The sequence below is a fragment of the Heptranchias perlo genome, chromosome 16 (genome assembly GCF_035084215.1).
Source record: "Heptranchias perlo isolate sHepPer1 chromosome 16, sHepPer1.hap1, whole genome shotgun sequence".
Classification (NCBI taxonomy): domain Eukaryota; kingdom Metazoa; phylum Chordata; class Chondrichthyes; order Hexanchiformes; family Hexanchidae; genus Heptranchias; species Heptranchias perlo.
In genome coordinates, this window is record NC_090340.1 from 14,525,455 (window position 1) to 14,548,739 (window position 23,285).

Here is a 23,285-nt window from a genome sequence, read left to right on the forward strand (position 1 = left end):
TCAATGCACAACATCCTTAGCCATCTATCTCCATCTCATGCTGGACAACATGAAGAACCTGGATCACGTTCTCCAACACTTCCCACCCACCCAACCCCCATCCACCCCCCACCACCCCCCCCCCGGCCCCCCACCTTAGACCGGGATCATGTTCTCCCTCCGCTAGATCTGAATCATGCTCTTGTTTTTTTTTTATAACACCTTTTGGGCCACATTTGAACGGCAGCTAGTTGACGTCATAGGAAGACCCTTTGCGCATGTGCAGGTTCTCGCAGCGACGTCATGTAGTGCCAGCACAGAGGGTGCAGTGCATGCACAGCAAGGGATGTCGTTGGATCAGATGAAATCCGGAAATTAATACACAGTGTCACTATTCAATTCAATAATGTAATGTTACAGGAAGCAAGTACAGCAAAATATAGCGAAAACTGTTCGTAATCCTGGCGCTGCTAAACTTTGATCCACGTCCTTGTGACTCTTTCATCTCGTTTCATGCCATCTTCTATTGCCATATTACTTTCTCATCGGCCCATGGACAAACACCATACCCCTATCCCAAAGGCTACCGATTTGTTCTCTTCAATGCACCAGTGGAATTTTGTTCAGAAGAAGGCAAGGATTCTAGTCTCATCTTTACTGGATCTTGAAAATCAAAATTTGGAATTAAACATTTCAGTATTGGAAATCCTTTGACTTAATTTGTGTTTTTATGTTTCATCTACACAAACTGTTCCTTTATATATATCAGCAACAATATCATGAAAGTAGGACACTCGCCCACCACTATATCAATATTATTAGACTTACAAACACCCACCACTGTATCAATATCATTACACTCACAGACACACCCAGCACTGCATCAATATCATTAGACTTACAAACACTCACCAATACATCAATATCATCACATCACAGATACACTCAGCACTGCATCAAAATCATTAGACTCAGACACACTCAGCACTACCTCAGTATAACTACACTCACAGACACACTCACCACTGCATCAAAATCATTAGACTCAGAACGCTCACCACTACATCAACATCATTACACTCACAGCCATATTCAACATTGCACCACTATCATTAGACTCAAACACACTCACCTCTCCATCAATATCACTAAACTCACAGACACACTCACCACTGCAACAATGTTTTTAGACTCAGACACACTCACCACTCCATCAATATCATAACACTCACAGACCCACTCACCACCACATCAATATCATCATACTCACAGACACACTTACCACTGCATCAATATCATTGGACTTACAGACACTGACCACAACATCAATATCATTACACTCAGACACTCAACTCTACATCAATATCATTAAACTTACAGATACACTCTCCACCGCATCAATATGATTAGACTTCCAGACACCCACCACGACATCAATAACATTAGACTCACAGACACACTCACCACTGCATCAATATTGTTACATTCAACGACACACTGACCACTGCATCAATGTCATTAGACTCACAGACACACTCATCACTGCATCACTGTCATTAAGCTCAGACACACTCAGCACCACATCAATATAATTACACTCACTGACATACTCACCACTGCACTACAACACTGCTCTATTTTACCACCCGCTATCGGGTGCGTTTCCTGCGGGGGGGCTCCGAAAATCGGAGAATCCCGGCGCGGTACCGGAGCCCACCCCGAACCCGCGCACTTCCAGGTTCCCGGCTGACGCGCCGTCGTGCGCGCGCAGCCCCCGTTGGTGGGAATCACGCAGGCAATTAAAGCCAGCGGGATGCCACTTGACAATATTTATTTCGGTATTTCAGGTCATTAACTGACCTGATTAAGGGACTATGTGGGATTTTGAACAAAATGGGACTGTTTCCCACACTGGGGGAAACACTCCCAGCTCGAATGGACGAGTTGCAACCGTCAGCCTGTGGCAGCTGCAAAGGTCCATTTGACAGGTGGGGGGGGGGGGGGTGGGGGAGACCCTCACTCATTGCAGGAGGCCACTCTGTCACTTGGGGCAAAGTTTGGCCTCCACCACCCTCCTGACAGTCAAAGGCACCAACCTGTACACGTACCGCGGGGTCCGGAGACATGTACCTACCTTGCGGACCCCCTCAGATGTACATCTTGCGGATGGGGGCCGCCGTAGCTGCAGTCATGACCTCCTCGGAGGGCGAACAGCATCACCAGCCTCACCAGCCTCGCCATCCATGCCGTCCACCTCTGACACGTGGAGCTCCACAACAGAGTGCTGTGACACATCCACCTGTACAGCAGGAGGGAGGGCTACCGCAGAGAGAGATGCGTCGCAGAGGGCACTACCCTCGCCACAGGGTCCACAGACCGAGGCTCAGCCTCCTGGACCTCTCTGAGCAGCAGTGCACACGGAGGCTCAGAGTCACTCGACATGTAGCCGTGGACATCTGCAGCCTCTTTCATGCCGAGCTGCTCCCGGCTGGCCCGAGCACCATCTTCTTACCTGTCGCTGTCAAAGTCATCACTGCCCTCCACAACTTCTCCTCCGCATCCTTCCAGGGTGCAACCAGGGACATCGCCGATGTCTCTCAGTCGTCTGCGCAGAAGAGCCCTGCAAATACACCTACACCCACTCTGCAGTGACACAATGGGTGGCATCCGTGGTGGGTCCTCATAGTGATACCCAGGAGCAGGCAATATTGCACAAACCAGACAGGATTCGCGAAGACATGGTGGTAGTGGTGCCAATATAATGTGTGATGTGAGTTGTTCTGAAATTCAATTTAAGTAACATCCATGACAAACCCTCAAACACCCTTGTGCATCCCCTTCATGCTCACGACACGTTTGCCTTACGCTGCCTACTGCACATATGTGATGCATGCCCTGTGGCTGCAGCACAGGTTGTGGCAGGTTGAGTGAGGCTGGCCGTGAGAGAGGTGCACAAGAGGGTGAGTATGGGATAGAGCCATGAGATTGTATGAGGATTGGGTTGCGTGGTAGTGGCGGGGTGAGTACTGGCGAGGTGAGTAGGTGCAGGTAAGATGAGGATGAGGTTTGAGTGGGTATGAGGGGTGATGTGACAGAGTAGTGTTGGCAGTGCCGAAGGAGATGTGGGGTGGGGGCAGTGCTGTGGCAGACGGAGTGTAGGGGAAAGACTACGTGTACTCACTGTGGCTGACCTACTGAGGTCATTGGTGCACCTCCTGCACTGTATGCAGGTTGGCGATATGTTGGTGGTGCAAGTGACCTCCTCTGCCACCTCGAGCCAGGCCTTCCTGGTGGCAGAGGCGGGCCGCTTCCTCCCGCCCACCGGGTGGAAGATCTCTGTCCTCCTCCTCCTCCTCACCCCATGTATTGATACCTGGGGTGAGGCATCATTAAACTGGGAGCAGCCTTCCCCCTGGGATGCTCCATGTGGTCATCTTTGCTATTGGTTGCAGCATCTGTCAGTGGAGGACTGCCCCTTTAAATAGAGCGCCTCCAGCTGACAGATCTTACTGCGCATGCGCAGATCAGCAGCGGGGAACCCAGAGGAGCAGGTAAGTGGATCCAATTAGTGGTTTGCCTGCTATGATCGCGCGGGAAACCCACTAATTTTACCGGGCGCGTTACTCACGCGCCCGATAGCCCACCCGCCAAGAACCCGCAGCCCTGCTAACATCGGGCCCCAGGTTTCAGAGGAGCGAGACTGGGAATGAAATATTTCTGGTTTAAAAATTTTCATGAGAGAAACAAATGCATGAATTGCAACAATTATACATTTCTATCTGGAGCAAATACACAAAAGGAAAAGCGGCCCAACCATGACTAACAAAAGAAATTAAGGATAGTATTAGATCCAAAGAGGAGTCATATAAAGTTGCCAGAAAAAGTAGCAAGCCTGAAGATTGGAAGCAGTTTAGAATTCAGCAAAAAAGGACCAAGAGATTGATTAAGAGGGGAAAAATAGAGTATGAGATTAAACTTGCAAGGAACATAAAAGTGGACTGTAAAAGCTTCTACAAGTATGTAAAAAGAAAAAGATTAGTGAAGACAAATGTAGGTCCCTTACACTCAGAAACGGGAGAATTTATAATGGGGAACGGGGAAATGGCAGAGCAATTAAACAAATACTTTGGTTCTGTCTTCACGGAAGAGGACACAAATAACTTCCCAGAAATCTTAGGAACCAAGGGACTAGTGAGAAGGAGGAATTAAAGGAAATTAGTATTCATAAAAAAAGTGCTGGAGAAATTAATGGGACTGAAAGCCGATAAATCCGATAAAGGGCCTGATAATCTGCATCCCAGAGAACTAAAAGAGGTAGCCATGGAAATAGTGGATGCATTAGTTGTCATCTTCCAAAATTCTATAGATTATGGAACAGTTCCTGCAGATTGGAGGGTGGCAAATGTAAACCCACTATTTAAAAAAGGAGGGAGAAAGAAAACAGGGAACGACAGACAGGTTAGCCTAACATCAGTAGTAGGGAAAATGCGAGAGTCTATTATAAAGGATGTGATAACAGGACATTTAGAAAATATCAATGGGATTAGACAAAGTCAACATGGATTTATGAAAGGGAAATCATGTCTGAGAAACCTACTGGAGTTTTTTGAGAATGTAACTGGTAGAATAGATAAGGGAGAACCAGTGGATGTGGTTTATTTGGATTTTCAGAAGGCCTTTGATAAAGCCCCACATAAGAGGCTAGTGTGCAAAATTAAAGCACATGGGATTGGTGGTAATATACTGGCATGGATTGAAAATTGGTTAACAGACAGGAAACAGAGAGTAGGAATAAATGGGTCTTTTTCGGGGTGGCAGGTGGTGACTAATGGGGTACAGCAGGGATCAGTGCTTGGGCCCCAGCTATTCACAATATATATCAATGATTTGGATGAGGGAACCAAACATAATATTTCCAAGTTTGCTGACGACACAAAACTCGGTGAGATCGTGAGTTGTGAGGAGGATGCAAAGAGGCTTCAAGGCGATTTAGACAAGTTGAGTGAGTGGGCAAATACATGGCAGATGCAGTATAATGTGGATAAATGTGAAGTTATCCACTTCGGAAGGAAAAACAGAAAGGCAGAGTATTATTTAAAATGTTGATGTACAAAAGTAAACAATTTTACAACACCAAGTTATAGTCCAGCAATTTTATTTTAAATTCACAAGCTTTCGGAGGCTACCTCCTTCCTCAGGTGAACGATGTGGAACAGATTCCTCACCTGAGGAAGGAGGTAGCCTCCGAAAGCTTGTGAATTTAAAATAAAATTGCTGGACTATAACTTTCTGTTGTAAAATTGTTTACAATTGTCAACCCCAGTCCATCACCGGCATCTCCACATCACGATGTACAAAAGGACCTGGGTGTCCTTGTACACCAGTCACTGAAAGCAAATGTGCAGGTGCAGGAAGCAGTTACGAAGGCAAATGGTATGTTGGCCTTCATTGCAAGAGGATTTGAGTATAGGAGCAAGGATGTGTTACTACAGTTATACAGGGCCTTGGTGAGACCACACCTGGAGTATTGTGTGCAGTTTTGGTCTCCTTACCTAAGAAAGGATATACTTGCCAGAGAGGGAGTGCAGCGAAGGTTCACCAGACCGATTCCTGGGATGGCAGGACTGTCGTATGAGGAGAGATTGGGTCAACTCGGCCTGTATTCACTTGAGTTTAGAAGGATTAGAGGGGATCTCATTGAAACATATAAAATTCTGACAGTTCAAGACAGACTGGATGCAGGGAGGATGTTTCCCCTGGCTTGGGGGTCCAGAACATGGGGTCACAGTCTCAGGATACGGGGTAGGACATTTAGGACTGAGATGAGGAGAAATTTCTTCACTCAGATGGTGGTGAACCTGTGGAATTCTCGACCACAGAAGGCTGTGGAGGCCAAGTCACTGAATATATTTAAGAAGGAGATAGATAGATTTCTAGGCACAAAAGGCATCAAGGGGTATGGGGGGAGAGCAGGAATATGGTATTGAGATAGAGGATCAGCCATGATCATATTGAATGGCGGAGCAGGCTCGAAGGGCCGAATGGCCTACTCCTGCTCCTATTTTCTATGTTTCCATAAAAAGGAATAAGAGGGTAAGGGAGGCAGTATTAATGAAGGGCACAGCCTTAGAAAGAATAGTTTTTCTCAACGGTGGTGCTCAGGCCGAGTCTGTCGAATTTAAATTAAGAAATAATAATGGATTTGTCACCATATTGAGGAACCTTATAGATCACCCCATCGGGTAAAAAATGATCATGAGATTAGTGGGTAATTTATGATGGGCACTTAAACTATCCTAAGGAGGTGCGGGGGAACACAAATATTTGTGGTCGAAATACAGAGGGTTTCTTAGGTTGCAACCAGGATTGTTTCTTAGTATGTTACTAGTTCCAACAAGGATAGTTGTAGTGCTGGGTCTTGTTCTGGGCAGTGAAGGAAGACAAGTAATTGACCTGGAGGTAGGAGCCTCGCCGTGTAGGAAAACATAATGGGAATCCGGGTGTGTTTCTCCGATTTACTGTCCAGTCATTTTAATGGACCAAAACCCATTGATAGCGCATGCTCAAGCGTCTGATATACACTCCTCGCTGGTAAGATTCTCCATTGGAAGCAGGTACTCTGGAATTAACCCCCTGGGATCAAAAGATGTGGGTAGAGAATGGGCTTGGTTCAGAAAGCAAAGAGTGGGTTTAAATACATGTTTCTTTGGACTGGCTGGTTGTGGATATGCACATGTACTTCTCCGCCTTACTACTTCCTTCCTTGTCTTCAGAAACATCCTTAAGACCTTCCTCTTTGACCGTGTTCTCCCCCTCCAGACTTTCACCGTTTCTCTCCTCTACCATCACCCCACTCAAGCCCCCTCAATATTGACCATGCTGTAAAGCGTTCTGTGTAATTAGCACTGTAAGAATGTACATTTCTGATGTATGGGCACAAGAAGAATATCATCAACGTTTGCTGGTGATACCAAATTGGGAGACGCAGCACACTGAGAAACTATGCAGGAAATTGCAGGTGAACATGGACAGATTAGCAGAGTAGGCAGATAGGTGGTAGACACGGTTCAATGAAGTGCATGTAAAGTCCTACAGTATGGGGAAAAAGAATAAAGGCAATATACCCTAAATCATCAAATTAATTGAGTGGGCTTAGACGCTTATATCTTTAGAAGTATGGAGTTCAGATAGAGAAGGCCATTAAAAGGAAAAGAGATTCTTCATTCTATACAGATGTGTAGAAGTGAGGTTGAATTTGCACAAGAGAGTGGATAGGCCACAGCTGGAGTATTGCATGCCGTTCCCGTCACCCATTATAGGGATCATATTGGAGCAGTGGGAAGGGTGCAGGGAAGATTCACTGGAATTATGCCAGAAATGAATCACTTTAGTTACAAAGAAATTCTCAAAAATTAAGATTTTTCTCATTGGAACAGGGCAGGTTTAGTGCGGATCTAATAGATGTTTTTTAAAATTATGCAGGCGTTACCAGAGTAATTTCTCTTGATACGCCAATCGGTAAATCGGAGACATAAACTTAAAATTACATTGAGTTACACAGAACGTATAGCACAGAAACAAGCCATTTGGCACAACTGGTCTGTACCGGTGTTTATACTCCACATGAGCCTCTTCCCATCCTACTTCATCTAACCCTATCAGCATAACTTTCTTTCCTTTCTCCCTCAGGTATTCAACTAGCTTCCCCTTAAATGCATCTGTGCTATTCACCTTAACTACTCCTTCTGGTTGCATGTTCCACATTCTTACCACCCTTTGGGTAAAGAAGTTTCTCCTGAATTCCCTATTTGATTTATTGGTGATGGCCTTATAATTATGGCCTCTAGTTTTGGGCTCCCACACAAGTGGAAACATCTTAGAAACATAGAATCATAAAATCTTAAAACACAGCCATCGTTCCTGTGCCGGCTCTTTGCAAGAGATGCCAATTTAGTCCCACACCCCAGCTTTTCCCCCGTAACCCTTCAAATTAGTCCTCTTCAAGAACGTGTCCAATTGCCTTCTGAAAGTTCCTATGGAATCTGATTCCATCACCCTTTCAGGAAGTGCGTTCCAGATCTTAACAACCCCCTGTGTGAAAAACATTCCCCTCGTTTCCCCTCTAGTCCGTTTGCAGATTATTTTAAATCTATGACCTCTGGTTACTGACCCACTTGCTAAAGGAAACAGTTTCTCCTTACTTGCTCTGTCAAAACCCTTGGTATCTTCTCCACATCTACTCTATCAAACCCTTTCATAATTTTAAAGACTTCTATTAGGGCACTCCTCAGCCTTCTCTTTTCTAGAGAAAAGAACTCCAGCCTGTTCAGCCTTTCCTGATATGTAAATCCTCTCAGTTCGGGTAACATCCTTGTGAATCTTTTTTGCACCTTCTCCAGTGCCTCTATAGCCGTAAAGTTACCACCAGAAGAACTAAGAGAGAAGTTAAAAGATATTTTCTTACATAGATGGTGATGAGGACATTGAATATCTTACCGCAAGTGATACAATAACAACATTGAAACCAAAAATGGTTAAGTATTTGGATGTTACGAAAACGAAAATGAAAGGGTAGAGGAAAAGGGAAGGGAAGAGTTGTTTGGCATGAAGAGGGAGCTCTGGCACAGACGCAACAGTCTGATCTATGTCCTGCTGTGCTACAATTTCAATAATTATGTGAATCAGCCGCAACGCCCTGAGGTTATGGAGTGAGATATCAACTAGAATTGCGCTCTTAATCCCTGTTGGAAATTGTGCAGCTGATGATGTCTGCTCCAGTCACTATCAAGGCTACAACATGAAGAAAGGCCATTTGGGTAAGCTTGCGAACTGCCAGAGACAACAGCTTGAGGGAGAAAATTGGATCAATAAATACACATTGTTGCATTAGTTTACTAAGTTAATAAACCATTGTCTTACCTTCAAAGCAAATTGATTTTGCGTGGTCTACAAGGATACCCATCAGCACCAGAATTGCTAATAAGCCCACGAAAAGCTGAAGAACCACCTGGGGTTTGATTCCATAACTGTGGTCTAAAGCTAGATCTAAAATTGCAATTACAAGCAATAAGTTATTCAGCCTTGAACGTACTTTTCTTCATTAACACTACATAAGAACACAAGAAAAAGGAGCAGCAGTAGGCCATATGGCCTCTCGAGCTTGCTCAACCATTCAATCAGATCATGGCTGATCTTCTACCTCAACTCCACTTTCCCGCCCGATCCCCATATCTCTTGATTCCCCTAGAGTCCAAAAATGTATCTATCTCAGCCTTTAATATACTCAATGACTCAGCATTCACAGCCCTCTGGGGTAAAGAATTCCAAAGATTCACCACCCTCTCAGTGAAGAAATTCCTCCTCATCTTAAATGGCCGACCTCTTATCCTGCGACTATGCCCCCTAGTTCTAGACTCTCCAGCCAGGGGAAACAACCTCTAAGCACCTACCCTGTCAAGCCCCCTCCGAATCTTATAAGTTTCAATGAGATCACCTGTCGTTCTTCTAAACTCCAGAGAATATAGGCCCATTCTACTCAAACTCTCCTCATAGGACAACCCTCTCATCCCAGGAATTAATCTAGTGAACATTCATTGCACCACCTCTACGGCAAGTATATCCTTCCTTAGATAAGGAGACCAAAACTGTATGCAATACTCCAGGTGAGGTCTCACCAAAGCCCTGTACAATTGTAGTAAGACTTCCTTACTTTTGTACTCCAACCCACTTGCAATAAAGGCCAACATGCCATTTGCTTTCCTAATTGCTTGCTGTACCTGCACTCCAACATTTTTGTGCTTCTAGTACGAGGAAACCCAAGTTGCTCTGAGCACCAACATTTACTACTGTCTCAATATTTAAAAAATATTCTGTTTTTCTATTCTTCCTACCAAAGTGAATAACCTCACATTTCTGCACTTAATTCTCCATCTTCCACCTTCTTGCCCATTCGCTTAACCTGTCTATATCCCTTTGCAGACTCTCTGTGTCCTCCTCACTGCTTACTTTCCCACCTAGCTTTGTATGGTCAGCAAACTTGGATACATTACACTCGGGCCCTTCATCTAAGTCATTAATACAGATTGTATATAGCTGAGGCCCAAGCACCGATCCCAGCGGCTCCCCACTAGTTACATTATGTGTATTCCGGTGAGTGCGTTATTAAACATTCCACATGCCCACACTCGGGATATCTGCGCTCGCTTGCCTGCTTATATTCATTACAACATTTTATTCCATGATTTAATAATTGATTTTATTACACCCTATTATTTGAATGTGTAGTCACTCCCCGATACAATAACACTTACCGTACGCAACAGGTTGGGATCCAATTCCATCTGCCAGTTTTATTTTGATGTCTCATTCTTCAATGAAACACTCCGGAGATTGGGACGCAGTGGTCAAAGGAGCACTTTCCCTTTTTTCACTTTTTGGTTGGTTATTCTGGATTACTCGTCTCACCTTTGTAACTACAGAATTACACCGCGTGACCATCAATTCTGTCTTCCAGGAGACAGCGCCGTGCACACATGGGCACAGAGACCCTGGACCTGGTCAATTTTAAAGTTTGAAGAAGGCGAAGGGAACGTCCGCTTCCTCAAAACACTAAAGCGACTCTACTGAAAGTTTATAAACTGCCCGCGAGGTACAAGGGAATATGGGAGCACTTTAAATCGGCTTCACGCAGAACGGAATACGGTCTCCCGCAGCCAGTCTCGTTTTTATTTGGAGTCACACTGAGGCCTGCCTTTACAGTTGTGCAACACTGGGCCGGACCCAAATGTAACAGGACAACAGAAGACAACATAAAGTGGCGACTGAGCTCATATTTTCAGTCGGGGTTGTCCACAAGGTTAGTTTCTGATCCATTCACAATGAATCGCCCAACGGAGGTCGGGATCAGGGGCTGTAGTGGGAGAGAGTCGACAGCAGCCAACCTAAACGCAGCTCCTCATGATGGTGCTCTTTAAGGAGACCAAATAATGGGAAAGAACAAAATCGGTCTGACAAGAGGACAACTTTGAATGTTTTCTGATGAGCGACAGAGGATTAATAATTGGATACAAGAGATAAAGCTCCTGCTTAACATTTTGGAAGTTGTCGAGGTTTAACAGACAGTTTCTGGGTGGACGACGATAATATTACTTCCGGTTTTACAACAGATTTGGGTCAATAATATTTGACAATAAAACATGAATTTTCCTTTTATTTGGTGTTATAACATGTTTATCAATATGAACAAATTCTATGATATACCCTTTCAGGATTTAACAGTAACTGACCTCACTTATTGTACTGTTGTCCTCTTACCTGGGTTGGAATTGGTTACAGCGTACGTGACAATGCCGGGAGCCTGGAGGGAGATATGAGATACCAAACAGATGTAAACAGTCCCGCTCGGGACACGCTGCCTCTCTTCCAAAGAGCTGGAAATTTCAAACAGTCCCTCAGTGTTTTGCCGTTTAGTGATATTTATCGCAGTTACAGTTTCGACGCTATTTTTATACCAGGTGAGGGTGAAATCCTCCGGGTGAAATGCAGCAGTCTCACACACAATAGTCAGAGGCGCTGATGATTTTCTCTCGGGTGCCACGGAGACAATCTTCAGTGGAGTTGGGGCAGCTGCAGAACAGAAATGGGGAAAATCAGGTTACAGGAGCGATTTTAAATGTGACTTCGACCTGTATTCGATGCCTTTATTGTAGCCGTACCATTCCACCCTTCTGCCCTTTTAAATGTTTCCCTGATCATTTACACTCTCTCCATCCATACCACGAGTCACTATCAGATTCTGTTCAGTTTTACCTCCGCATATATTTTCTTATTGTTCACTCATAGATTTTAGATTATTCCCTGATAATTCCAACCTTCAAACAGCCACATCACATGAGTCTGGATAAATGATTGTGTTTCATATTTTAATGAATGGAACAAGTTAATCCTGGGAGAAGACCAGTGCTCGGAGTCCCTCCCTGTTTGTCAGTCACTGTCGCTCTGTCTCCCCAGGAGAGAAGCGGATGATCTGTAGATTACCGAGAATAAAAGGAGCGACCTAACGGACCGATCTCACAGCCGGAGCAGGGGAATAGCTGAGGGAAATAGCTGAGGTATGTCCTGTCCACAAAAAGCAGGACAAATCCAATCCGGCCAATTACCACCCCATCAGTCTACTCTCAATCATCAGCAAAGTGATGGAAGGTGTCGTCGACAGTGCTTTCAAGCGGCATTTACTCACCGATGCTCAGTTTGGATTCCGCCAGGACCACTAGGCTCCAGACCTCATTACAGCCTTGGTCCAAACATGGACTGAATTCCAGAGGTGAGAGTAACTGTCCTTGACATCAGGGCAGCATTTGACCGAGTGTGGCACCAAGGAGCCCTAGTAAAATTGAAGTCAATGGGAATCAGGGGGAAAACTCTCCAGTGGCTGGAGTCATACCTAGCACAAAGGAATATGGTAGTGGTTGTTGGAGGCCAATCATATCAGCCCCAGGACATTGTTGCACGAGTTCCTCAGGGCAGTGTCCTAGGCCCAACCATTTTCAGCTGCTTCATCAATGATCTTCCCTCCATCATAAGGTCAGAAATGGGGATGTTTGCTGATGATTGCACAGTGTTCAGTTCCATTCGCAACCCCTCAAATAATGAAGCAGTCCGAGCCCGCATGCAGCAAGACCTGGACAACATCCAGGCTTGGGCTCATAAGTGGCAAGTAACATTCACGCCAGACAAGTGCCAGGCAACAACAATCTCCAACAAGAGAGAATCTAACCACCTCCCCTTGACATTCAACGGCATTACCATCGCCGAATCCCCAGCAACATCCCGGGGGTCACCATTGACCAGAAACTTAACTGGACCAGCCATATAAATACTGTGGCTACAAGAGCAGGTCAGAGGCTGGGTATTCTGCGGCGAGTGACTCACCTCCTGACTCCCCAAAGCCTTTCCACCATCTACAAGGCACCAGTCAGGAGTGTGATGGAATACTCTCCACTTGCCTGGATGAGTGCAGCTCCAACGACACTCAAGAAGCTCGACTCCATCCAGGACAAAGCAGCCCGCTTGATTGGCACCCCATCCACAACCCTAAATATTCACTCCCACCACCGGCGCACTGTGGCTGCAGTGTGCACCATCCACAGGATGCACTGTAGCAACTCACCAAGGCTTCTTCGACAGCACCTCCCAAACCCGTGACCTCTACCACCTAGAAGGACAAGAGCAGCAGGCACATGGGAACAACACCACCTGCACTCACTACCCCGACTTGGAAATATATCGCCGTTCCTTCATTGTCGCTGGGTCAAAATCCTGGAGCTCCCTTCCTAACAGCGCTGTGGGAGAACCTTCACCACAAGGACTGCAGCATTTCAAGAAGGCGGCTCACTACCACCTTCTCAAGGGCAATTAGGGATGGGCAATAAATGCTGGCTCGCCAGTGACGCCCACATCCCATGAACGAAGAAAAAAAATACATTTGCTTCAACCTCAGAAGGCATCAGCAACGGAGCCTCTGGGGAAAATTGCCTTTATTGGAGGCAAAAGAGGTGACGACATTATGATTCATGGTCCAGTTTTCTCAGTGAATGATTCATTTCAGGAGAGAATGTTAAACCTCACGGAGAACGACAGAGGCAAACAGAACATCTAAAATGGGGTACTGGCCCTGTATATGGTGGGAGAGGCGCATTAATATAAAATATTTTCAGTTATATCGGGATTTTTGCCGCAACTTCCATCATCAGAAGTCTGATGTAGAAACTACATGTTGAGATGATTCCAGTAACATGTTACTTACTCTCGTCAATAGTGATGGATTTTACACAACTCAGCAAAGGAAGCGTCATATTGAGCCGTGTAATTAACAGTTGTTCACAGAGAACGCGGAGTAACACTGAATTTCACTGTAAATATATTAATATAATTATTTTATGCAAAAAATGGTACAATACAACAATGACAAACATGCTCCTTGTTACACACTTACCATACACAGTTAAACGTGATCCGTTTCCATTTTCACCAATTTTTCCCTGACGAACCGCTGAGCAGAGATAGATTCCAGAGTCCTGGTACGTCACGCTATTCAGAGTGAAGCTGCTTCCATTATCTTCCACACCAGTTGTTTTTATGTAATCGGCCTCTGACTTCAGGTATTTGTTCTCACCCTGTTTCCACCAGTACACTTTTACCATTTCTACCACTGATAAGGAGACTTTGCAATGGAAGGTGACGTTTGTCCCGCTGAGTACAACCCTTTTTGGGGGAATTTGACTCACTGAGAACGAAAGATGATCAGCGGCTGCCAGAAAATAGATTCAAAGTCAGGTTAATTGCATCTGATATGACATGGAAATAATAAAATAAACATAGATACACGAATTACATTTCACTGACTGTAAGTAGAAACTACTTCAGATACATTTGCGTTATTGGAGCAGCCGGGTCACAGAATAAACCGGTACCTGTGTAAATAATCCCAGGGACAGAGAGACACAGTAGAACAATACACGCCAACATTCTGAGCAAAAGATCACTGACTGCACTGTCAGCCGCTGTAAGAAAGGTTTGCGGATTGTTTAATCTGGAATGTATCGCAATGACGTTTGACATCCTGCCCCTGTGGGTTCAGAAAATGGGTTCGGTGAGATTCAATGAGATTTGCTGACGATTTTTGTTCTAAGCGGCCACTGGAATGACCAGTGTCACAGACATCAAAGAGTAAGGAAAATTAGCATCTGAATTTCAAATGAACAATGTACCATCAATTGGTGGGACATGTCTTATTTCCCTATAGATTATGATGTGAGAATACAAATCATCAGTGCAAGCTCCTTGGGGTGAATTACGTGAGACATTTTCAACTTGCTGCTTGGACATAATACAATGGCAGCGGTTCGACAGCCCCTTTATAGAAAACGCCCGATTCCCATTTCTGTTGAAAACGATGAAAACAAAATCGAGGGGTTTCTATTATTGGCATCTCCAGTTTTTTACGGTCGGGCGGCAAGTCCAAAATGCGCCCCTGAGCGGTGAATTACTCCACCAGTTGAACGAGCCAGGCTTCGTTCATGTAGTCCCAGCGGGAGGGCCAGTCAAATTTGCAGGCCAGGCTTCACTTGTATCGGAATGGCAGCCCAACAGCAGTTGTTGGAGCGGCCCAGGACAACTCGCCAGGCCGCCGCAATATCAGGGAACCCGTCGGGTGTCCAGGCCGTAGAAGGTAGGTTAGTTGGCGGGGGAGCGGTGTTTGGAGGAGAGCACTGGAGCAGCAGCAACTCAGACTCGAATTTTTGAAGACTAGGAGGAGCATTCCTGGTCTTCCCGGCCCAACCAATATAAAAAGGAACTGACCTTGGGATCATCTTCTGCCGGGCCCAACTGCTACTGGCCAGAGATTCAGCCCGGCACTGTGGCTGCAGTGTGCACCATCCACAGGATGCACTGCAGCAACTCACCAAGGCTTCTTTGACAGCACCTCCCAAACCCGTGACCTCTACCACCTAGAAGGACAAGAGCAGCAGGCACATGGGAACACCACCACCTGCACGTTCCCCTCCAAGTCGCACACCATCCCGACTTGGAAATATATCGCCATTCCTTCATCGTCGCTGGGTCAAAATCCTGGAACTCCCTTCCTAACAGCACTGTGGGAGAACCGTCACCACATGGACTGCAGCGGTTCAAGGCGGCGGCTCACCACACCTTCTCAAGGGCAATTAGGGATGGGCAATAAATGCCGGCCTCACCAGCGATGCCCACATCCCATGAACGAATAAAAAAAAGGACGTTGCCCGTACGAGCCCGAGGAGTCCAAGTCCATGGAGGTAATTTCAACCTCACTGCCTGGGGTTGCTCTTAGTTTTATGTGATTGTGTAAAAACTGGTGAAGTCAACGGACATAAAAAGGGGGAGTGATGTAAATGGGCTGCCGATTAACGATCACCCGTTTTACACTATCGCACGTAGTTAAAATCTACCCCCTGAGCTGTAAACGGGTGGAGCAGATCGCCCACCTGATGTAGAACCTACTGGATTTTCATCCCATTAAAATCAATGGAATAAAAATCGGCGGGTTCTACAGAGAGGGGAGGGGGTGGGAGTGAGTGATCTTCTCCGGCAGTTTATCGCCCAAGAAGTGAAGGTGAAAATTACCCCCGTGTCATTCAATCTGCAGTGGTGATACTCATGTGAGTTGGAGGATAACAAAAGAAAGCAAGGACTAGAACATTTCACATTCTCAGCACGTCCCAAATTACCCCACAGGCGATTAATTACCTTGAACTGTAGTGAGTATTGTTTTATGGGCGGTGGTTAAAGCAGAACAAATCCCACAAATAGTAAATCAGAAAAATGAGCAGATTGTCTGATTTGTTGGTGTTCTTTCAGATACTAGTATTGGTTACAGAATCAAAACTGGTAGACAGCAGATAAACATAGCAACCTAGAAATTGGGCCGCGAACATTTTTGGCCTGGGTTGGGGGTGTGGTGGTTTGGCGGGCATAGTTCGCGGTCGGTATTGGGCATGGATCGGAGGTCGTGGCCTGTATCTGGGATCAGGGTAGGGGATCAGGAGTCGGGCCTGGAATGATGCCGATGTGGGGTCTGGAGCAGAGGCGATTGGGCGGGGCAGAGTCGGAAGCGGCGCCAATGTAGGGGGCTTGAGAGCAGTGGTTGTGGGGGGTCGGGAGCTGCGTGGATGGAGGGGCCAGGAGCGACCATCAGAGCTTTTAATGGGTGGTCAGAAGGATCATGCCTGCTCCTTCCGGCTCCACATTGAGATGAGTTACTGACCTTTGTATGTGCAAAGGCAATTACGGCTGTTTCAAACATGGGTAAAGCACGCCTCATCTTTCTCCTGATCCCATAAGGTTGGCGCGTACTTGCTGACCAAAATGTGCACAGTTCCTGCCCGCCACATTGCGGCCTTAGTAGTCCGAGCAGTGCGTAAAAAATGGGACCAATTTGTAGTCAGCGAGATTGAAATTAGAAGACACATGTATTGGGGAAATATCCATCATTTGCCTATCATGGTCAGATGCATTGTCTTTCACTGTCATTTCATATTTTCACACCTTTCCTTGGAGAATAGCGTGAATAATTGGAAGGATTCACAAGCTGATCAACAGTCTGAGAGACCACAAGGTGATCGCTCCTTCTATGGGCATAAACATCTTCATACCAATGGATAGGTTGGTTAACCCAGAATTTACAACAGGATTCTTGTGTCTAGTGGGTGTCAGTGCTGTCCGTCCTGGTCCTTTGTTTCTCTGGGAGGCCACAAAACCCTCCTACCGCAGGCAGGATTGCTACCATTAAGCAAAATGCTCGCTCCGCATTGCGGATGTAACACAGAAATAGCAGAGTTTTTTTTTATAAAGTCTGGATATTAATGAACTTCAAACACAATAGATATTTATAATTCTTTCAATAGAGCTTTCGCAATAAGTCACATCTAGCTGCTAGCTCAATTGCTAATTTTAAATCTGCGATAGATAGCTTTTTGCCAACCAAAGGTATTAAGGGATATGGGCCAAAGGCAGGTATATGGAGTTAGATCACAGATCAGCCATGATCTTATCAAATGGCGGAGCGGGCTTGAGGGGCTGAATGGCCTACTCCTGTTCCTATGTTCTTATGTATTACCCTCAATCAAATCTAAGACATAAGAACATAAGAACATAAGAACATAAGAAATTGGAGCAGGAGTAGGCCAATCGGCCCCTCGAGCCTGCTCCGCCATTCAATAAGATCATGGCTGATCTGATCCCAACCACAAATCTAAAGAACACAAGAAGTCGGAGCAGGACCCGGCCACATAGCCCCTGGGCCCTCTCCGCCACCCACAGGGCATTGACCGATCCGAACTCAGCTTCATGTCCAATTTCCTGCCCGCTCCCCATAACCCCTAATTCCCTTTACTTCTAGGAAACTGTCTATTTCTGTTTTAAATTTATCTAATGATGTAGCTTCCACAGCTTCCTGGGGCAGCAAATTCCACAGACCTACCACCCTCTGAGTGAAGAAGTTTCTCCTCATCTCAGTTTTGAAAGAGCAGCCCCTTATTCTAAGATTATGCCCCCTAGTTCTAGTTTCACCCATCTTTGGGAACATCCTTACTGCATCCACCCGATCAAGACCCTTCACAATCTTATATGTTTCAATAAGATCGCCTCTCATTCTTCTGAACTCCAATGAGTAGAGTCCCAATCTACTCAACCTCTCCTCATATGTCCGCCCCCTCATCCCCGGGATTAACCGAGTGAGCCTTCTTTGTACTGCCTCGAGAGCAAGTATGTCTTTTCTTAAGTATGGAGACCAAAACTGTATGCAGTATTCCAGGTGCGGTCTCACCAATACCTTATATAACTGCAGCAATACCTCCTTGTTTTTATATTCTATCCCCCTAGCAATAAAAGCCAACATTCCGTTGGCTTTCTTGATCACCTGCTGCACCTGCATACTAACTTTTTGATTTTCTTGCACTAGGACCCCCAGATCCCTTTGTACTGCAGTACTTTCCAGTCTCTCGCCATTAAGAAAATAACTTGCTCTCTGATTTTTCCTGCCAAAGTGCATAACCTCACATTTTCCAATATTATATTGCATCTGCCAAATCTCCGCCCACTCACCCAGCCTGTCTATATCCCCTTGCAGGTTTTTTATGTCCTCCTCACTCTCTACTTTCCCTCCCATCTTTGTATCATCTGCAAATTTTGATATGTTGCACTCGGTCCCCTCCTCCAAATCGTTAATATAGATTGTAAAGAGTTGGGGACCCAGCACCGACCCCTGTGGAACACCACTGGTTACTGGTTGCCAGTCCGAAAATGAACCATTTATCCCAACTCTCTGCTTCCTGTTCGATAACCAATCCTCCACCCATGCCAGAATATTACCCCCAATCCCGTGATTTTTTATCTTAAGTAATAATCTTTTATGTGGCACCTTGTCGAATGCCTTCTGGAAGTCTAAATACACTACGTCCACTGGTTCCCCTTTATCCACCCTATACGTTATATCCTCGAAGAACTCAAGCAAATTTGTCAGACATGACTTCCCCTTCATAAAGCCATGCTGACTTTGTCCTATTAAATTATGCTTATCTAAATGTTCCGTTACTGTCTCCTTAATAATAGACTCCAAAATTTTACCCACCACAGATGTTAAGCTAACTGGCCTATAATTTCCAGCCTTCTGCCTACTACCCTTTTTAAATAACGGTGTTACATTAGCAGTTTTCCAATCTGCCGGGACCTCTCCTGAGTCCAGGGAATTTTGGAAAACTATCACCAAAGCATCCACAATCCCTACTGCCACTTCCCTCAAGACCCTAGGATGGAAGCCATCAGGTCCAGGGGATTTATCCGCCTTGAGTCCCATTATTTTACTGAGTACCATCTCCTGAGTGATTTTAATCGTATTTAGCTCCTCCCCCCCGAGAGTCCCCTGTTTGTCCAGTGTTGGGATATTCTTAGTGTCCTCTACTGTAAAGACTGAAACAAAATATTTGTTCAGCATTTTTGCCATCTCCATGTTTCCCACCATTAATTTCCCGGTCTCATCCTCTAAGGGACCTATGTTTGCCTTAGCCACCCTTTTTCTTTTTATATAACTATAGAAACTCTTGCTATCTGTTTTTATATTTTTTGCTAATTTCTTTTCATAATCTAACTTCCCTTTCTTAATCAATCCTTTAGTTACTTTTTGCTGTCTTTTGAAGAATTCCCAATCTTCTATCCTCCCACTAAGTTTGGCTACCTTATATGTCCTTGTTTTTAGTCGGATACTATCCTTGATTTCTTTACTTAGCCACGGGTGGCTGTCATTTCTTTTACACCCTTTTTTCCTCAGTGGAATATATTTATTTTGAAAGTTGTAAAATAACTCCCTAAATGAACACCACTGCTCATGTACCGTCTTACCCTTTAATCTATTTTCCCAGTCCACTTTAATCAATTCCGCTCTCATACCATCATAGTCTCCTTTATTCAAGCTCAGTACGCTTGTTTGAGAATCAACCTTCTCACCCTCTAATTGGATATGGAATTCAACCATGTTGTGGTCGCTCGTTCCAAGGGGATCCTTAACTAGGACATTATTAATTAATCCTGACTCATTACACAGGACCAGGTCCAAGGTTGCCTGCCCCCTTGTAGGATCAGTTACATACTGCTCAAGAAATCCATCCCTGATGCACTCAATGAACTCGTCCTCAAGGCTGCTCTGCCCAATTTGATTTGTCCAGTTAATATGATAATTAAAATCCCCCATAATTATGGCTGTTCCCTTATTACATGCCCCGACTATCTCCTGATTAATACTTCTTCCAGCAGAGTTGCAACTATTAGGAGGCCTATATACTACGCCCACTAATGTTTTTTTTCCCTTATTATTCCTTATCTCCACCCAAACTGTTTCATTATCTTGATGCTTTGTCCCAATATCATTTCTCTGTATTACAGTGATTCCTTCCTTTATTAACATAGCCACCCCACCTCCCCTTCCTTCCTGCCTGTCCTTCCTGATTGTTAAATACCCTGGCATATTTAATTCCCAGTCGTTGTCACCCTGCAGCCATGTTTCTGTAATGGCCACAAGATCATACCCATACGTAGTTATTTGTGCCGTTAACTCGTCCATTTTATTACGAATGCTACGTGCATTCAGATAAAGAACTTTCAAATCTGTTTTGTGACGCTTAGTTCCTGCTTTTTCCTTTTTTAACACTTTACCTATTACTCCATACCTTCTGTCCCTTCCTGTTACGCTTTCCTCTCTCTCCCTGCTCAGGTTCCCAACCCCCTGCCACTTTAGTTTAAACCCTCCCCAACAGCACTAGCAAACACTCCTCCTAGGACAGCGGTCCCGGCCCTGCCCAGGTGCAGACCGTCCGGTTTGTACTGGTCCCACCTCCCCCAGAACCGTTTCCAGTGTCCCAGGAATTTGAATCCCTCCCCCTTGCACCATTCCTCTAGCCACGTATTCATTTGAAATATCCTCCTATTTCTACTCTGACTAGCACGTGGCACTGGCAGCAATCCTGAGATTACTACCTTTGAGGTCCTATTTTTTAATTTACCTCCTAACTCCCTATATTCTGCTTTTAGGACCTCATCCCCTTTTTTACCTATATCGTTGGTGCCTATGTGCACCACGACAGCTGGCTGTTCGCCCTCCCCCTCCAAAATGTTCTGTAGCCGCTCCGAGACATCCTTGATCCTTGCACCAGGGAGGCAACACACCATCCTGGAGTCTCGGTTGCGGCCGCAGAAACGCCTGTCTATTCCCCTTACAATTGAGTCCCCTATCACTATAGCTCTGCCACTCTTTTTCCTCCCAGCCTGTGCAGCAGAGCTACCCGTGGTGCCAGGAAGTTGGCTGCTGCTGCCTTCCCCTGATAAGTCATCCCCCCCAACAGCATCCAAAGTGGCATATCTGTTTGAGAGGGGGATGGACACAGGGGACCCCTGCACTACCTGCCTGCATCTCTTACTCTTCCTGGTGGTCACCCATTCACTTCCTGCCTGTACACCCTTTACCTGCGGTGTGACCAACTCGCTAAACGTGCTATCCACGAGTTTCTCTGCATCGCGGATGCTCCACAGTGAGTCCACCCGCAGCTCCAGCTCCGAGATACGATCGGTCAGTAGCTGCAGGTGGACACACTTCCCGCACACATGGTCGGCAGGGACACTGGTAGTGTCCATGACTTCCCACATCTTGCAGGAGGAGCATATCACGAGCATATCACATAAGACAGATGAAAGGCTTATACACTCACAACGGGGCACTGCTCCAGAGGCTCTATTTACTGTGCTCCATGACAGGGCACTGCTCCAGAGGCTCTATTTACTGTGCTCCATGACGGGGCACTGCTCCAGAGGCTCTATTTACTGTGCTCCATGACGAGGCACTGCTCCAGAGACTCTATTTACTGTGCTCCATGACGGGGCACTGCTCCAGAGGCTCTATTTACTGTGCTCCATGACGGGGCACTGCTCCAGAGGCTCTATTTACTGTGCTCCATGACGGGGCACTGCTCCAGAGGCTCTATTTACTGTGCTCCATGACGGGGCACTGCTCCAGAGGCTCTATTTACTGTGCTCCATGACAGGTCACTGCTCCAGAGGCTCTATTTACTACTGTAAATGATGGGCCGTTGATCTTGGGGCTATATTTACTGGTCTCCACGAAGGGGTGCTGCTTCAGAGGTTATTACTGTTCACCATGACGAGCCACTGCTCCTGAGGCTGCGTTTACTGTTCTCCAACTTATAAGAACCTTTATTGACTTGAGGAGTATATAGAGTATTTAATCATAAATGTAAACCTTCCTCTATCACTGGGACAGAAAATGTTCATATTGCAGGGAAGTAGGAGGCAGGTTTTATGAACATTATGTAAGCAGTATTGGTGGGACTGTGTTGTTTGGTAGTGTTGGGATGGAGCCACTGGAGTTTAGGACAGAAGGCCATAGAACATGGGAGCATATGAGGTTTGAGACGTTGGGAGATCTTGGGGGCTGGCTGTTTGGATGTAGAAGCAATGGGAGGGGTGACTGTGATGTTTGTAAGCACTGCGAAGGGGATACCAGGTTCTGTTGGGAGGGGCACAATCTCCCGAGAGCGTCACAGAATGTTTTGTTTTCGTGCGCACGGGTGTCAAAGCAAAACCAGGCTTCTATTACCTCAGTATATATCACAGTGGGTAAACTGAGTTTGTAATTATTCATCTTTTAACTTAATGCATAGGATTATAGGAACAGGAGTAGGACATTAACACCTTCAAACCTTTTTCATCATTCAATTAAATCATGGCCGATCCGTACATCAACTACATTTACCAGCCTTTGATCCATATCCCCTGATACCCTTCCTAACAAAAATCTATCGATCTCGGTGTTGAAACTTTCAATTGACCTAGCATTCACAGCCTTTTGGGTGAAAGAGTTCCAGATTTTCACTACCCTTTGTGTGAAAACGTATGTCCAGATTTTACCCCTGAATGGCCTACTTCTAATTTTAAGATTGTGCTCCCTTGCTCCGTACTCCCCCATCAGAGGAAATAGCTTATCTGTATTTACTCGATCAAATCCTTTTATCATTTTAAACCCCTCCTCAGAAAATTCAATCAAGTTAGTCAGATACAATCTTCCCTTAACAAATCTATGTTGACTGTCCTTGATTAACCCGTGTCTTTCTAAATGACGTTTTATGCTGTCCCTCAGAATTGATTCCATTAATTTGCCCACCACTGAGGTTGGACTGATTGGCATATAATTACTCGGTCTATCTCTT

At 45.5% G+C, this 23,285-nt stretch overlaps 1 protein-coding gene across 1 annotated transcript; it reads right to left on the reverse strand.

The window, feature by feature from the left end:
* Positions 1 to 393: 393 nt before the first annotated feature.
* On the reverse strand, positions 394 to 14,180 carry LOC137333399 (tapasin-related protein-like). Its single transcript, XM_067997549.1, has 4 exons — positions 13,973 to 14,180; positions 11,293 to 11,604; positions 8,899 to 9,024; positions 394 to 642 (listed from the first exon to the last, which is right to left on the reverse strand). Exons 1-4 carry the CDS (start codon positions 14,178 to 14,180, stop codon positions 563 to 565), a joined length of 726 nt encoding a protein of 241 aa, XP_067853650.1. The 3' UTR covers positions 394 to 562.
* Between the last annotated feature and the right edge of the window lie 9,105 nt (positions 14,181 to 23,285).

Bases quoted from the DNA above. Each gene is read 5' to 3' on its own strand.
- LOC137333399 (XM_067997549.1), bottom strand. From the start codon at position 14,180: ATGGTAAAAGTGTACTGGTGGAAACAGGGTGAGAACAAATACCTGAAG. The intron at 9,025-11,292 runs GTAAGAGGACAA...TTGCAATTTTAG, and splicing joins TGTAACCAATTCCAACCCAG to ATCTAGCTTTAGACCACAGT. The intron at 643-8,898 runs GTAAGACAATGG...TTGATTTTCAAG, and splicing joins AAAATCAATTTGCTTTGAAG to ATCCAGTAAAGATGAGACTA.